Genomic DNA, 16,643 nt, shown 5'->3' on the forward strand with positions numbered 1-16,643 from the left:
CCTGCAGACTAGAGAAACGCACTTAGAGACATGCATGTTATCACTAGCTTTTTCTTGGTTTGTACAAATATAGAAATTCACCAACCTAGATGACCGAATTAATTTTGGTTTTCCAACAGTTCTTTCTTTTTTGTTTTCTAAATTTTTTGGGTGAGTTGTGTTTCATGTCACATTAGCGTCATGACAAATCTCAAGGTCTAAACTTACAGATCAACCATCAAAGAAATTGTTACACTTGTTACGAGAGTTGAGCGTGTGATATTGCAAGTGGATCAACTCTTTACCAACTGAACCAACTTTCATTGACTTCAATATTTTTTTTTACCGAAAGTAATCGTATTCAAGATGTATAGAATATTAATTAAATGCGAAAACATTTTCTAGTCAAAGTTTTGTCAGAAGCGAATTTTTTTACCCGCTTCTTAAAATTTGTATATGTTGTTGTTAAAATTAATAATGTCATTTGTTTTTAATTTTTTAAGAAAAGTAACTAAAAAACTGCAAAACTAAAACCATGGAACGAACATTTTGGATGTTTGGCATGAATAACATGATACAATTTCTTAACATACACAAATATATTTATCTTCTCGCACACTTTCACTTATTATTTCTCTTTTTACAAATTATCTTGTGAACCAAAAACAGTTGAGTACAAGATTTATTAGACTTAGCCAGTGTTTGGTTTCACGTTTTTTTAACAGTGCACGCTTCCCAATGTCACTTTCACCGTGACTTTATGAAGCTGGAAATTCCAGCTTTTGCCTAGACGTGCTTTTTTTAGCTTTGCACCGGTATTCCAAACACATACTTAGTGTAGAGAAATCTATTTGATGTAGAGGGTCTAGCGCAATGCAACTGACTGATATAGCTAGGTTAAATATCTTCATTTGAATAATTGTCAATTTGTCTAAAGACCTAAAAAAACTAACGATTCTCTTGATGCAATCATCCAAAAACATAGTGTCACATAGGTTTATCTGGCCACGTTTGTCAAATGCTAATGATTTCGGTAGAAAATCGTGTAAGATTTAGGGAAGATTATTTTAAGAAATCTCTGCAATGATTTGCTATATATACGTAAATCATTAGTGAATATGGCAAATTATTAGTGAATAATCATTCCAGGTGTATTTTATCTTATTTATTTGTAATAGTCAAGTCTTTTATCTATTTTATCCCGCTTAAATATTTTATCTTATTTACTTGTAACATTTAAATCTTTATTTTTTTGTCCCATTCAAATCTACAATAGGTTTGGCTCATGATTTGCTATGTGGTTAGAATTTTGGCCCTACACATTGGAATAGATACGACAAGTCAATATAAATTTTAGGGTTAAATATGTTTTTGATCTCTATAATTGATCTCTATAAATATGTAAACTTTTCGTTTTAATTTCCCTAATTTTTTTTTCTCGTTTTAATCACTCTAATTTTTTTTTTCCAGTTTTTAGTCCTAAAAAAAATTTCATCTTCACTTTTGCTCTTTCCTCTTTTTTTTTTTGGTAGTGGCCAGAGTTTGAACCCCAGACTTTTGCTCTTTCCTCTTTTTTTTTTCGGTGGTGGCCGGAGTTTGAACCCCAGACCTTGCATATTTTTATGCATTGTCCATACCAACTGAGCTAAGCTCACGAGAACACTCTTTCCTTTAAGGTAAACTCATATGTAAAATTCATATTTTTGGATAAAATTTTACTGAAAAGTTTATAATATTATAAGGATCTCTCCCAAAAAAATTAGAATTTTTTACCAAAACATAAATTAAATATGAATTTTATACTTTTGACGGTAAAAAATTTCATATTTAATTTATGTTTTTTTGGAGTGACTTTTACAATATACTATAAACTTCCGCACAATTTCATTAAAAAATACAAAAATTTACATAAAAATAGAGACAAATAGTAGTGATTGAAAATTTTATAGCAACTATAAGTTGATTTTTTTTGAAGAACTAAAACAAAAAATTAATATATTTATAAGGATTAAAAACATATTTTACCCTAAAATTTATATTGACTTGTTGTATCTATTCCAATGTCTAGGGCCAAAATTCTAACCAGAGAGAATTTTTTTCATATGAATAAATAAATAAAATCTAGATATATATAAACACGTCAAATCAAATTTACAAATCAAAACCCTAAAAACCTGGTTCGAGTCACACTGGTCTGAGCGAAGCTGCAGCCGGTGTTCGTTCTCGTCGTCGGAAGTTAGAGTGAGCAATTCCAACATTTACTTCTACTTTTCGGATTCCCGCCGCGATTTCGCCGCATTTTCCGGCGTAAGTGTTTCCAATGTGTTATGATTCTTTGAAACCTGTGATTATAATTTTGGAGTTGAATTTGATATTTGTATTATTCACGACGTTGATTTCAGAACAGAGTGAATTTCTTCGTCACTCTAGATGGGTGCTCCTAAGCAGAAATGGACATCAGAAGAGGAAGCAGCTCTTAAAGCTGGAGTTGCCAAGCATGGGGTGGGAAAATGGCGTACAATAATCAAGGATCCTGAATTTAATCGTGTCTTGTTTATTCGCTCAAATGTCGATCTCAAGGTTTTGTTATTTTCATTTTCTATATAATAATGTATATTGAATTATGATTGTTCAAAAAAAAAAAGTATATTGAATTAATGTTGGACCGTTAAATGTGGATCTAATGGTTTGGTTATGTGGTTTGGATAGGATAAATGGAGAAATTTGAGTGTGACGGGAAATGGATCGAGCTCCAGGGAGAAGTCTAAGGGAGCAATCAAAAGGGTGAATCATCCGGTACCGAAACAGGATGACAACTCTATGGCTATCACTGCCGTTACTGGTCCATCCGATGATGATGAAATTGTTGATGCCCAGCCTCTTCAAGTCTCAAGAGACATGCCGCACATTCCTGGTCCTGGTCCAAAAAGGTCTATTGTTAAGTTTGGCCCATATTTTTTTTGGTTAAATATGGTATTTATTTAATTGCATCTAATAGCGGTAGAGGGAAATTTTTACAAACTACTGTTGTTTTTACCATTCACGGTTTAATACAAAATATCAAGAATAATATTCTGTTAGATTCTTCGATCGAAATACAACAAAATTCCATTCAATTTTCAATGGAATTGGATACGGAGTTTTGCAAATTATCCCTGAAAGTGGAAGATAATTGAGATATTTGAGGCTTCAATGTGACTACCATCGCTTCGGCCAACACCACAAGGTGGGACTTTCACTTTACCATCATGGAACAGTTTTTTGCTAAAAGATGAGGAAGAAACTCAGTAAGCGATTGTAGCCAGCAGTTTACCACTGTAGCAAAGCGAAATTTGTACAAACTAATATTTTTCACATCATGTATCAAAGCGACTGACAACGCTCGCATCTATCAACCTTGTTTGCAGAATAGAACATCTACTTTAATAGTGCTATCGGCTATTGTCTTTCAATTAGGGGTTCTCAAGCGTGTTAAGATCATTCATTCATTTACTTTGCTATTATGCTCCCCTGATTTCATTATCTTGATTTGCTTGCATTCTATAGAGGATTCATTTATTTGAATATATATATATATATATTTTTTTTTTTATATATATTCCTCCATTTGTTATATAAATTGTAATTTTTTTATGTTTATTTCGATAGTGTATGTTTAACCATGTTTACATTATACAAATTTTTTATGTTTTTTTTTCCAATAGTGTGTGTTGAAATTTGGGGCGGAATTTCCAACCGTATGCTTAACCATGTTTACATTGTACAGATTTTTTATGTTTATTTCGACAGTGTATGCTTAACCATGTTTGCATTATACAGATTAGATAACCTTATATTGGAAGCTATATCTAGCTTGAATGAGCTTGGTGGTTCTAATACAACAACTATTGCTTCTTTCATAGAGGTATAATTTTGATTTCTAAGTCCAGCTTTTATTTGTTTTGCTTTTAATTCATTTAATTCAGTAGTTGGCATGCATGCTCTTATTCTAACCTAATGATTGTAGTTGTTAAAATACGTAATAAATATCACATAAATCATTATTCTATCCATACAGTGTTTTAGAATATCTTAAAAATCTCATGTCCATATTGGCATATTCCATGATGTTTTTTGTTTAATTCTGATTAGGAGTTGATATTAGTACAAAGAGGAGTGCTAGCAACACTCTCTTTTCAACACTCACTAACTCATTCGATGAAATCCATGTGGGTCTCACCACTTTATGTAAGACCCATTTCCAAAATGTGGGATCCACACCGGTTTCACCTAATAAGAGAGAGTGTTGGAAAGAGTGTTCCTAGCACTCCTCTAGTACAAATACTGGTTAGTATTTTGTATGAGGGCGAGCCTGGGCACAACGTTAAGGTGGCTACCATTGATATGGAGGTCATAGACTGAACTCCTTGTAACAGCCTCTCTGCTTGCGGGTGTAAGGCTGCATACATCTACCCTCCCTAGATCCCACGTGGGATCCTTGTGCGCTGGAGTAATAAATGAATATCACTTGCTGTGTGTATAAATTACATTAGACCATCCTTGTTTATAGTCCTAGAATTGTATAGAAGAAAATGTAAGAAATACTCCCTCCGTTTCAAAATGAGTGTCGCTTTAGCCAAAAAAAATTGTTTCAAAATGAATGTCACTTTCGGTTTTCTATGCAATAATAACTTTTTCTTTTCAATTGTACCCTTCAATTAATACTATGTTACACTACTTCCAAAGTATTATTTTTTCTTTAATGAAAAACAAACCAATAGTTGTTTAGGATAATTTGGTAAAATTGCTATGACATTTGACTACTTTATTCCATTCCTTAATCTGTGTGCAATTGGCAAAACGACACTTATTTTGAAACGGAGGGAGTAGGAAAAGAAAATTAACAAATACAAAAAAAAAAAGATAATCAACTACATATAATAACACTGATTACACAAATGTTTCGTTGCTTTGATTTTTCTAAGTCGGGGCCATTATGAAGCAGAGCTATTTGCACAATGAGGCTTGAGTGTGTGTGAGTCTCGTGCTACAACTCCATGCCTTCTAAAACCTGGTTACTGCGACTTGTGGTTTCTGTGAGTGGAAGCTTAGTGCATCTTGAGCCTTAGCTGTTTCGAATGTCCCTTTGGTAAAATGTGATATATGGTGCTATTTCAACTTTCAATTGACTAAATCTTACGTGATGTAGAAATTACATTATATTGGCTATTACGATACTAACTAGAGTGTTATAGCATTACATTTGGTTGGATACTTCTCTATCTTATATTTATTATACAATATTGTTTTTGTGTTAAACATAAGTTGAATTTCATCATTTTGTATTTTGTAGGACCAATACCGGCCACCAGCAGACTTCAAAAAGTTGTTGTCAGCAAAACTAAAGTATCTTACATCTAGCGGAAAACTGATCAAGGTATATTGCAACATGTTTCATTATGTCTTAACTCATCCATCTAATGCATACATACAATAAAAATCGTCATAATTGCATTTGCTTTCAGCAATGCATTTGTTTGTGTTTTTGTCCAATCACCAGTGTGGGTGCATGGATATCCCATTTATAGTAGAGGCTGACCTGTCTTTACATCCCCTATCTTTTGGGAGTGGGTTCTTCTCTACAGTGCCGTTTTATGGTTCATGGAAAAATACAAAATCTATCATTTACTCTAAGACGTAGTGGAATAGTATTGGGAAAAATCAAAGTCTCTTCGGATAGAAATAAGGCCTAAGTGGAGCTTGTAAAGCCTGGGCAATCCTCACCGTAGAAGTTGGTTTGATGAAGTTGAATCAGGACCAAAAAGACAAAAGGGCATTAGTGTCTATCCTAGACACATGAATGGGCCACCATATTATTTGTGTACCTAGTTCAGTAGTGTTGGGTGTGAGGCTGTGAGCAGGTGTAATAGAAAAAACTCAAGGCTCATATTGGTGTTAGATAAGGCCTAAACATAACTTCTAATGTCTAGGCAATCTTCACCTTTCAAGCCGCTTTGTCGGGTTGTGTTTGGCCTCAAACCTTACAAAGTAGACAAACCCTTGTAGAATATATATATTTGTTAACTTAGACCAACATAAAAACATTAATCTTTACTATGTACTGCTTAGGCACAGCTGCTGGTTGTGGCTTTGGGCTGAGATTCTGTTTTACAACTCTACATTTTCTGGTGTGGATTAAAAACAGTTTTTGTTCTATATAATTTAAGAATCAATATTTTTTTTTCTTGATTTAATGTTATACGCTTACTGTGAGCCATATTTTGATGCTATTCTCATTTTTGGATGTCATTTATTCTTGTTTCAATTAGAGATCTTACTCATGGGTTGAGTTTTATATTTCAGGTGAAACGCAGGTATAGGATTGCACCTACCCCTGCATATTCAGACAGAGGAAGACACCCACCCATGTTATTATTGGAAGGGAGGCAGAAAACCTCTATGAAATTGGACAGGGATGAGAGAAAATACCCTACAAAGTCTGAGATAGATTTAGAAATAGAAAAGGTAAGGTCCATGTCTGCTCAAGAGGCTGCCGCATATGCTGCTCGAGCAGTCGCTGACGCAGAAGCCGCCATAGCAGAAGCTGAAGAGGCAGCAAAGGAGGCAGAGGCTGCAGAAGCAGATGCAGCTGCAGCAGAAGCTTTTGCAGAAGCTGCAATGAAAACACTGAAGGGGAGAAACACCTCAGAGACGGTAAGTCTTGGCTTTTCCTTTTATTGTAATACTATAACATGATACATCAATAGGACATGTAGAAGATTCTTATGTGTGCAACTTAGAAGAAAAATCACATGGGATGAGTTTTTTATATCTACATATGATACTTATTTGGGAATGCCGATTTTATTTTATTTGTTTTTCCATATAACCTGCTTGTGAGGGCATAAGGCACATCTCTTCTCAAAATCTATCATCTAAAATGATTTCAAATGTGATTTTGTTGCGGAGGGATTTATATTTTCATAAAGCACTTGGAATGAGTTTTTATATTTACATATGATATTTATTTAGGAATGCCATTTTTATTTTATTTGTTTTTCCATATAACCTGCTTGTGAGGGCATAAAGCACGTCTCTTCTTGAAATTTATCACCTAAAATGATTTGAATTGTAATTTTGTTGTGGTGGGATTTATCATTCAGGAGACATTCTATGCCATCTTAGTGATTATTTGGTATTTCTATCAAATAGATGTGGTATTTTAACTATTTATTTATTTTTTGCATATTTTAATTTGTAGACGATCCCGTCTTGATTGAAGTGTGAAGAATGAGACATGAGGAGCGTGGTCCATGGTGTTGGGTAGGACAGAGGCAGCCGGATTCACATTATATATAGATAATGGCTCTTTGCAGGCCTAGCCTTTATCAGGGGATTATTGCAAAGAGCTAGACCTTGAAATATGCTTGTTGTTGTTTATAGGAACATAGTTTTGATTTTTTGTTTTAATTTCTTGAGAGCGGATGGTTAGATGAATTGGAATCTACTCGAATTTCTGCAAAATCATACAAATTTTTTAGTTCAACCTTTCAAATAAAAAGCCTTTAAGTTCAAACAAAGCTTTAGTTTGGATCTTTTCATGTTGTTGGAAAAAAGTGCCTTTTCATTTATCGATTTGACTTTTGAGTAAAACGCAAACATTGTTTGAATTCATTATTACTTCTTTGGCTAATTAATCGTGTGAAAAAACACTGTCTTGATCAAAGGGGGTTGTAGTGTTCCACGGATTAGGATTCACGCTAGTTACTGATTGGTGCAGTCACTCATTTATGAACTGCTGGATGTTATAGAAACTGTGAGGTGGAGAGAGATAGAGATAGAGAGGTGCATGAAGGGAATACTCTGTGTTCCGCACACCTCATTCCACAATTTTCTATTGATATTTCAAGTATAAGCCTCTTAGAAGGAATTGTGTAGTAGAAACTTATTTTAGATACAACCGTAGTGCATTACATTTATTTTTGTTAATATGTAAAAGTTATGTTTAAAACATATGATATATATATATATATATATATATATATATATATATATATATATATATATATATATATATATATATATATATATATATATATATATATATATATATAAAGAAAATATTTTGACAAGCTTTGGTGTTTCTGAATGGAATTGCATTCATCTCCAAAATTGATAATATTAAGATTGTGATTTGATTTTTTTTTTTGCATCTTTACACAACTCTAAATTTATCGTTTAACTCATTTTATGTTCTTCTGGAAATGGTAACTTTATCTGAATATATTTGAACCTTAGAAGTTTTACATTCAATTTGTTTTTAATTAAAATTAATATTTACCATTGTAGAAAGGGTGGATTGGCTATCTTTGTCCGAAAAGTTATTGATTTTTAGGATCATCAATTGATGGGTCTTGCTAGTGATACCCCACTTACTTTCACACCTTTGTTATCCTTTTTGATTTGCTTTTACTTAGTGTTATCCTTCAACATACCCCCACAACACAACAATTACTTTCCACTTGAATTTTATTTTTTATTATTAAGCAATAGCTTCTTATACAAGTAACAGTTGTTATTATATGCCACTGTGACTTGTGTAAAGTAAGGTCCAGTGGAAAAACTCAATACAAACATTTTATCCCTTTTACATTGGTCTTCCTTAAGCTTTGTTAAAATATCACCTACATGATGCAGGCTACATCTTCTATATATTTTTTAATCAAATACTTGTATCCCTTCTTTATTTTCTATCCGACAGATTCCTCCCCTCCTACACTTTTTTGTCAAAAATAAAGCTACACTTTTGCTTAGGATCAAGTTCAACAACTACTACTCTATTTTGGAAGTTATTCCCGTTTCATCTTTCATTTTCTTTTTTGTACCATGTTACTTGCTACTTGTTTCTTTGTTTCTTTATGCTTTTCAAATCTCGATGCAACCGGAGCTCGTCAACATCGGAAGTTAGGGTGAGAAACTTCACCTATTCCTTTTTTATTTCATTTTTCCGATTTCCGTTCTTTTCTGGTAGCGCCTGTGAGAAAGCGATTCCACCGCGGCCATAGCTGCCTCGCAGGAGGCACCGCATCAAAAAATGCGTCGCAACAGAGCTTCATTAAGCGGCGCGACTGACAACTTAGATTTATTTTGAGTTAAGAATTTTTATAGGTTTTATTTGAGTCAAGAATTCAAATATATATATATATATATATATATATATATATATATATATATATTTGAATTCTTGATGAAAGAGTAAGATTTTCTGGACAATTTGATAAAGCCCTTTGTAACCTTGCTCTAATTCATTTTTTGGTTACCCATATAGGAAAGTTTTAGTTTTACGGAGAAAAATAAACTGCGCGGGCGAGGTGGGACTATCATCAATTTGGCTTTTCTTTCGCTCGTAATTTCCGAACAAAGCCTATGTTTCTAATGTGTTACAACTCTTTGAAATTTGTGAATATATGTTTGGAGGTGAATTTGGTATCTGTTTGATTTTTGATGTTGGTTGCAGAAGAGAGTGAATTTCTGTGTTACTCTAAATGGGTGCTCCTAAGCAGAAATGGACATCAGAAGAGGAAGCGGCACTTAAAGCTGGAGCTCTCAAGCATGGGGTGGGTAAAGGTGTACACAATACTCAAGGATCCTGAGTTTAACTATGTCTTAGATATTCGCTCAAATGCGATCTCAAGGTTTGCTTATGTTGTTGGTTGTTCTGCTTATTTGTTTATTTATTTGTTTTCATTATAGTAACGTATTGAATTAATGTTGGACTGTAAATGTGGATCTAAAGGTTTGGTTATGTGGGTTGGATAGGATACATGTGTTAAGATCATTCATTCAATTGCTTTGCTGGTATGCTTGCTTGATTTCATTATCTCGTTTTGCTTGCAAACTAAAATGGTTTCATCTGTTCGAAATTTTGTTTATATATGTTCCCCCTTTTGTTGTAAATGGCAAGTTTTTTGTTTATTTCGATAGTGTATGCTTAACCGTGTTTTCACTATACAGATTGGATAACCATAATGAAAGCTTTATGTAGATTGAATGAGCTTGGTGGTTCTAGTAAAACAACTATTGCTTCTTTCAAAGGTATAATTCTGGTTATTTATTTAATCGCATCTAATAGTGTTGTCAAATAGCGGCTATAGCATAGTGGAATTTAACAAAGTACTATTGTTCTACGACACACGATTTAATTCAAAATATCGACAATAATATCTCTATTAGATTCTATGGTCGATGTATGGGAAAACTCCATTCAATTATCGATGGAATCGAAAAGGGAGTTTTGCAAATTATCCCCATAAGTGGAAGATTATTTTTGGATCTTCAAAAATATTCGAGGATTCAATGTGACTACTGTAACTTCGGCCAATACATTAGACAAGACTTTACCACGGGGAGCTACTTTTTGCAAAAAGATGAGGGAGAAACTCAGTAAGAGACTATTATCAGCACTTTATCACTGTAATGTAGCAGGATTTGAACAAACTAATATTTTTTAGGGTGCGTTTGTTTCCCGGTTATAAAATTTATTCCTGGGAATATGAGAATGGGAATGCACTTTCCCATGTTTGGTAGAAGTTAAAAGAAAAATATACCAGGGAACAAATTATACCCAGGAATTTTTTTAACCCATGATCTCCCCATTTTTATTCCCATGAAAGAGGTGTTGGAATGTTTTATTCCCGGGAGTGACATTTACATTGCTACGTGAAAACCCCACTATGCCCCCTACGTCCATGTTTTTACAACTGCCAATTACCTTCTCCATGTACTGAACGTGTTGAATTGTTCACATACACTACATCAAGACATTTTTTTTTTTTGAAGGATCTACATCAAGGCATGGTTATGGTATATATTACTCTTCAATCCGTTTAATATTTCTTTATGTCTATTCCACTTTTCAATAATATTTTTCTATTCTATCAATCAACTATATGAAAAAATCATATTATTTTATGGTATATCTCAAATGCTTCAAGTTATAATGGTTAAAAAAAAAATTAAAATGATTTAGAAATAAGGTAGGGGTATTTTTGTAACTGTAACATGTTTTTATAGGAATATATATTCAAAACTTGTGACTTTTTAAAAAAAAAATTTCGGGGATTTAGAATACTAACCAAACATTTTTTTTTTAAAATACCTAGGAATAAACTTCACACTACTTTATTCCCGGGTAAGTTATTCCTAGGATCAATTTGTGAATCCCTGAAACAAACGCCCCCTTAGTGATCTGCGATTGGTATCACTCGCATCTATCAACGTGGTTTGCAGAACAGAACATATAATTTAGTATTGCCGTCGGCGACTATCTTTCAATTAGGGATTCTTATTAATTCCCATGTGTTAAGATCATTCATTCAATTGCTTTGCTGGTATGCTTGCTTGATTTCATTATCTCATTTTGCTTGCAAACTAAAATGGTTTCATCTGTTCGAAATTTTGTTTATATATGTTCCCCCTTTTGTTGTAAATGGTAAGTTTTTTGTTTATTTTGATAGTGTATGCTTAACCGTGTTTACACTATACAGATTGGATAACCATATAATGAAAGCTTTATGTAGATTGAATGAGCTTGGTGGTTCTAGTAAAACAACTATTGCTTCTTTCAAAGGTATAATTCTGATTTCAAAGACCAAAATTTGTTTATTCTGCTTTTATTTCATTTAATTCAGTCGCTGGCATGCTCTCATAAATTTGTTATTCTATCCGAACAGTATTTTAGAATATCTTAGAAAATCAGTTGGGAGATGTTTTCATATTCCATGATACTACCTCCATCCCTAATTATAAGACCTTTTTGAGATTTTTTTTGTCTCTTTTTATAAGACCCCTTTGGCATTTCCAACTACATTGATTATTTCTTTACCGACATACCCCTATTTATTTTACATCTTTTTCTTCAATCAACAATAAATACTATGTTGAAAACATAAACTAACTCTCTTTCTTAAGGATAAAATTTTAAAAGCAATAGTAATTACAAGCAAATTTAATACTATTACCAACTTTCTTTATTCCCGTGATTTGGCCAAAAGGGTCCTATAATTAGGGACGGAGGTAGTATGTTACATAGTCACATAATTCGTAGTTCGCTTCGGTACGTGGTACGGGTTCGGGTACGCGGTACGCGACATGAGAAGAATTCGGTACGTCTGAGGGTATAGAGCTTCGGTACGCCTTGGTTCGTAGTACTAGTACTAGTTAATTAAATATAATAACCTATCAATAATTTTTTTAATAAAAAGATATTTTTAGTAGAGTTTTTAAATAATACTTCAAATTTAGTAAAAAAAAGTGAAATTTAATGAAGTATTTATAGTTTTAATACCAAAAAAAATTATTTAGCAAAAATCTGCGATCAATACATTTGCATTATTTTCAAAAAGTGAAATTTTAATTTTTTTTTGTTTGAAAAATCAGTAGAAAATATGGGCCAAAATATTGCTCAGAATGTTAATAATTCATTATGGGCCAAACAAACCCAGGCCCAATGTAGAAAATGTCCAGCAACTGGAAACCCTAATATCAACATCTTCCTCCTTTCACTCAATTGAGCAGCCGCCTCCTCCTCCTGTAAAATTTCTTCAACCCATTTTCAGCACTTTCCCAAAAACCTCTAAACTCTAACCATCACTTGAGATTTAGATCTATTTCTTCTCTTCCTCTTCATAAAATAAAACCTGGGTTTACCAGTATGTTTTTTTTTGCAAATTTTTTGCCGGTTCCTGTGGTACGCTTGTTTCTGCGAATTCGTCAACGAATTCAGGCGAACCAATACGCCAAAGAACCGCGAACCGGTTCTCGCGTACCAATTCGCGGTTCTCCACCGTTCCGACGAATTATGTGACTATGGTATGTTATTTGTTTAATTAGGATTAGGAGTCGATATTAGTGCAAATACTGGTTAGTACTTTGTCTGAGAGCGAGCTTTGGGGCAACACAATAATGTCTACCTTGTGATATGGAGGTCATGGGTTGAACTCATTGAAACTGCCTCTCTGCTTGCTGGTGTAAGGCTGCATACATCTATCCTCCCCAGATCCCACCTAGTGGGAGCCTCGTGCATTGGAGTAATAAATGAACAAACATGCTGTGTGTATACATTACGAGAAACTATTCTTATTTACAGTTCTAGAACTTATAAATGTAGAAATCCGAAAGAAAATTAACAAATGCAAAAAAATAAGAAAAGATATCAATTACATATGACAACTCTGATTACACATGTTTAATTGCTTTGATTTTGCAAAGTTGAGGCATCATGAAGCAGCGTCAGTATGAAAAAAGAAGGCTAAAATTGAGCCATTATGCTGAATGTCAAGTGAGCCAATTTGCACAAAGAAGCTTGAGTGGTGTGACTCATGCATCTGTGCAATCATACAATAAAAATTGTCATAAATACATTTGTTTTCAGAATGCATTTGTTTTCTCCAATCACCAGTGTGGGTTCACTTTACAACCCTAGCCTATGGGTTAATGTAGGAAAATGAGAATTGAATGAGATTAAAACATGGATTTTCCATTTGTAGTAGAGGTTGACCTGTCTTTACATCCCCTATCTTTTAGGAGTGTGCTGTTTCATGGGCAAATCTGAATCAAAGTCTCACATTGGATAGAAATAAGGCCCGAGTAGAGCTTATATAGCCTAGGCAATCCTCACCTTAGAAGTTGGTTTGTTGGAGTTGAATCAGGCCCAAAAACATTAGATGGTATTAGTGTCTATCATAGACACATTCTTGGGCCATTGTTAGCCATGAGTTAGGCGTGAGCATATTAGAAAAACTCATGGCTCACATTGGTGTGAGATACGGCCTAAATAGAACCTCTAATGTCTAGGCAATCTGCACTTTACAAGCTGCTGTGGGGTTTAGACAAACCATGGTACTACCATTTATATGACAGGATATGGAGTAATAGCCGAATAAAAAAAATCTGTGGACAAGAGGATTTGGAGCGAGAGGCTGAAAGAAGTAACGAAAGATATGGAGTTAAAATGAAAATTGTGACGGGTCGAGATGAAATGATGAGAAATAATCCTTGCAGTATTTTTTTATTCGGAGTTATATCTATTTGAAATAAAGTGTTGATGTAAATACTGTTAATCTGTTGCTTAGATACAGCTGCTGGTTGTGGGTTTGGGCTGAGGTTGTAGTATACAACTCTATATTTTCCAATGAAGACAGACAAAATTAGTATCTTCTGGTGTGAATTAAAAACATTTTTTGCTACACTAAAAAATGGTTTTTGTTATTTATATATATATATATATATATATAGAGGATGTATACTATGAGAATGATTATCTTATATGAGAATGGTGAGAATGATTATTAACCATTAGATCAAAAATAGAAGGTTGAGATTAAAAAGTCACATATACACTTCAGCTTATTCTATCAAATTTCATAAACTCATTCTTTCATCTTCTCCACTCCATCTCTCTGATACATTTTAAAACAAATGTACCTCTCCTTATCTATATCAATTCTGATGAACACTATTCATCTTCTTCAACACATATATCATGCCTTTCATCTATTCACGATAATTTTTTTTTTTTTTTTTAATTTGGGCTTCAGAAAATAACACCTACCTTCTCGTAACCCTTTTTTTCCCATCATATATCAGTAACCCTATTTTCTCCATTGCCCACTAATTCTTTCTCAAAGCTTGCGACATATTTTTGGTGGTTCAGGGTTTCAATTCTAAATTGTGTGAAGAAGACCCTCCATAACATATAACATTAAAGAGATCTATGGATTAATCACACTGATGAAGAAATTTATGCAATTGAAAAATTAAAATTAGATGAGTTTCAAATTTTGCAAATCATATATAAATTTTGCAATTCTTTTATGAAAAGATGTTGTTTTTAATTGAATTGTGTTGCTATGGGAATCACGAAGATGAAATGTATCAGAGAGATGGAGTGGAGAAGATGAAAGAATGGGTTTATGAAATTTGATAGAATAAGGTGAGGTGCATATGTGACTTTTTAATCTCAACCTTATATTTTTGATCTAATGTTTAATAATCATTCTCACCATTCTCATATAAGAATGTCATTCTCATAGTATATGTTCTCTATATATATATATATATATCCAGTCGCTATTATAAGCAAAAGTTGACTTTTTAGGTTCATTCAATAAATGATGTATGTGGTCTATATATAGACTACATACATAACATAATTTATTGAATGAATGTAAAAGGTGAATTTTTGCTTATAATAGTGACCGGAGGGAGTGTGTGTGTGTGTGTGTGTGTGTGTGTGTGTGTGTGTGTGTGTGTGTGTATATATATATATTTAGGAATCAATATTTTTTTTCATGATTTAGTGTATACATGTATTGTGAGCTGTATTTGGATGCTATTCTCATTTTTGGATGTCATATTTACTTGTTTCAATTAGAGGCCGTACTCATGGGTTGAGTTTTTATATTTCAGTGAAAGGAAGGTATAGGATTGCACCTACCCCAGCATATTCAGACAGAGGAAGACACCAACCCATGTTATGTTATTATTGGAAGGGAGGCAGAGAGCCTCTTTGAAATTTGACAGGGCTGAGAGCAATATCCCTACGAATTCTGAGTTAGATTAAAAATTAGTAAAATAAGGTCCATGTCTAGAAAAGAGCAAATATCCCTTCTCGAGCAGTTGCTGAAGTGGAAGCCGCCATTGCGGAAGTTGAAGAGGTAACTAAGGAGGCTGCAGAAGCGGGAAGCAGATGCAACGGAAGCTTTTGTAAAAGCTGCAATGAAAATACTTTATGAGAGAAACACACCAAAAACTGTATATCTCGGTTTTACCTTCGGTTGTAATACAATAACTCAAGAGAAATGATATTTGTACAACAATTTTATGATAATTTCTGTGACAAATTTTTCCCTCATCCTCATATTATGTTTTTACTTTCTCTCTTTATTGTTTTGGTTTTCATGTTAATATCTATTTTTTTTTTGGAAATTTATGGTTATCTTAAAAGTTGTCTCTTAAATGGTTGTTCAAATAACACACCTCATAACTTAATACATTAATAGGGCACACATAAGATTCTTTTGTATGCAACTTTGACGCAAAATGACATAGGATGTGTTTTTATATTTACTCCCTCTGTCTCCTAGTATTAGTCGTTCAAGAAAAATGTGTGTACATAATTCTTTTTGTTATAAATTAGACATAGTAATAAAGGTTTCATTGATATCTTATTATGGATGGGATATGTAACAAGACATAAATAAATAAAAAACAATAATATAGGGATTCATTGAGATTCTAAAATTGGATATAACGATACTTATTTCAAATGTGTACACAAAAAAAAAAAAAAAAAACTTATTTCGAATGAGCCAGTAGTATGAATTGAAAAAAAGTCTTGCATCGTTAAACTATGTAAGATGTACATCAACTTATTATTTATGTTTATCCTTAATCCTTCTACGAAAATTTTATGAAAAGAAAGATTCATTTCCTATTGCGATAGGAAATGTTGTCAACTCTATTTGTTAGAACAACTTCTATTGAATCTCCGCACCTATCCTTTTTCGATTTTAACTTTCCAGATTTTTATTTATTTGTTTTTTGAAAGAAGGATTTAGCACAAGATTATCCATTTTTAATTTCGGAATTCCTCTGAGTTTGAAAGTTTTCACTTTGTAAGTAAC

At 33.1% G+C, this 16,643-nt stretch overlaps 1 protein-coding gene across 7 annotated transcripts; it reads left to right on the top strand.

The window, feature by feature from the left end:
* The first annotated feature begins 2,045 nt into the window (after window positions 1-2,045).
* Window positions 2,046-15,871, top strand: LOC146933945 (telomere repeat-binding factor 1-like). Of its 7 annotated transcripts, XM_085705756.1 has the most exons (10): window positions 2,046-2,286; window positions 2,382-2,559; window positions 2,689-2,909; window positions 3,799-3,883; window positions 5,312-5,395; window positions 6,322-6,672; window positions 9,476-9,653; window positions 9,973-10,053; window positions 11,505-11,587; window positions 15,427-15,871. In XM_085705756.1, the coding sequence occupies exons 2-7, from the start codon at window positions 2,410-2,412 to the stop codon at window positions 9,515-9,517; spliced, it is 933 nt and encodes a 310-aa protein (XP_085561882.1). In that variant the 5' UTR covers window positions 2,046-2,286; window positions 2,382-2,409; the 3' UTR covers window positions 9,518-9,653; window positions 9,973-10,053; window positions 11,505-11,587; window positions 15,427-15,871. The 7 variants fall into 7 exon arrangements, with proteins under 7 accessions (XP_085561882.1, XP_085561881.1, XP_085561883.1 ...); XM_085705755.1 differs by having other exon boundaries at window positions 9,476-10,053; XM_085705757.1 differs by lacking the exon at window positions 9,973-10,053 and having other exon boundaries at window positions 15,427-15,660.
* Window positions 15,872-16,643: the final 772 nt, after the last annotated feature.

The sequence above is a fragment of the Medicago sativa genome, chromosome 4, assembly GCF_051527215.1.
Source record: "Medicago sativa cultivar Bolivia chromosome 4, Bolivia_mono, whole genome shotgun sequence".
Classification (NCBI taxonomy): Eukaryota; Viridiplantae; Streptophyta; class Magnoliopsida; order Fabales; family Fabaceae; genus Medicago; species Medicago sativa.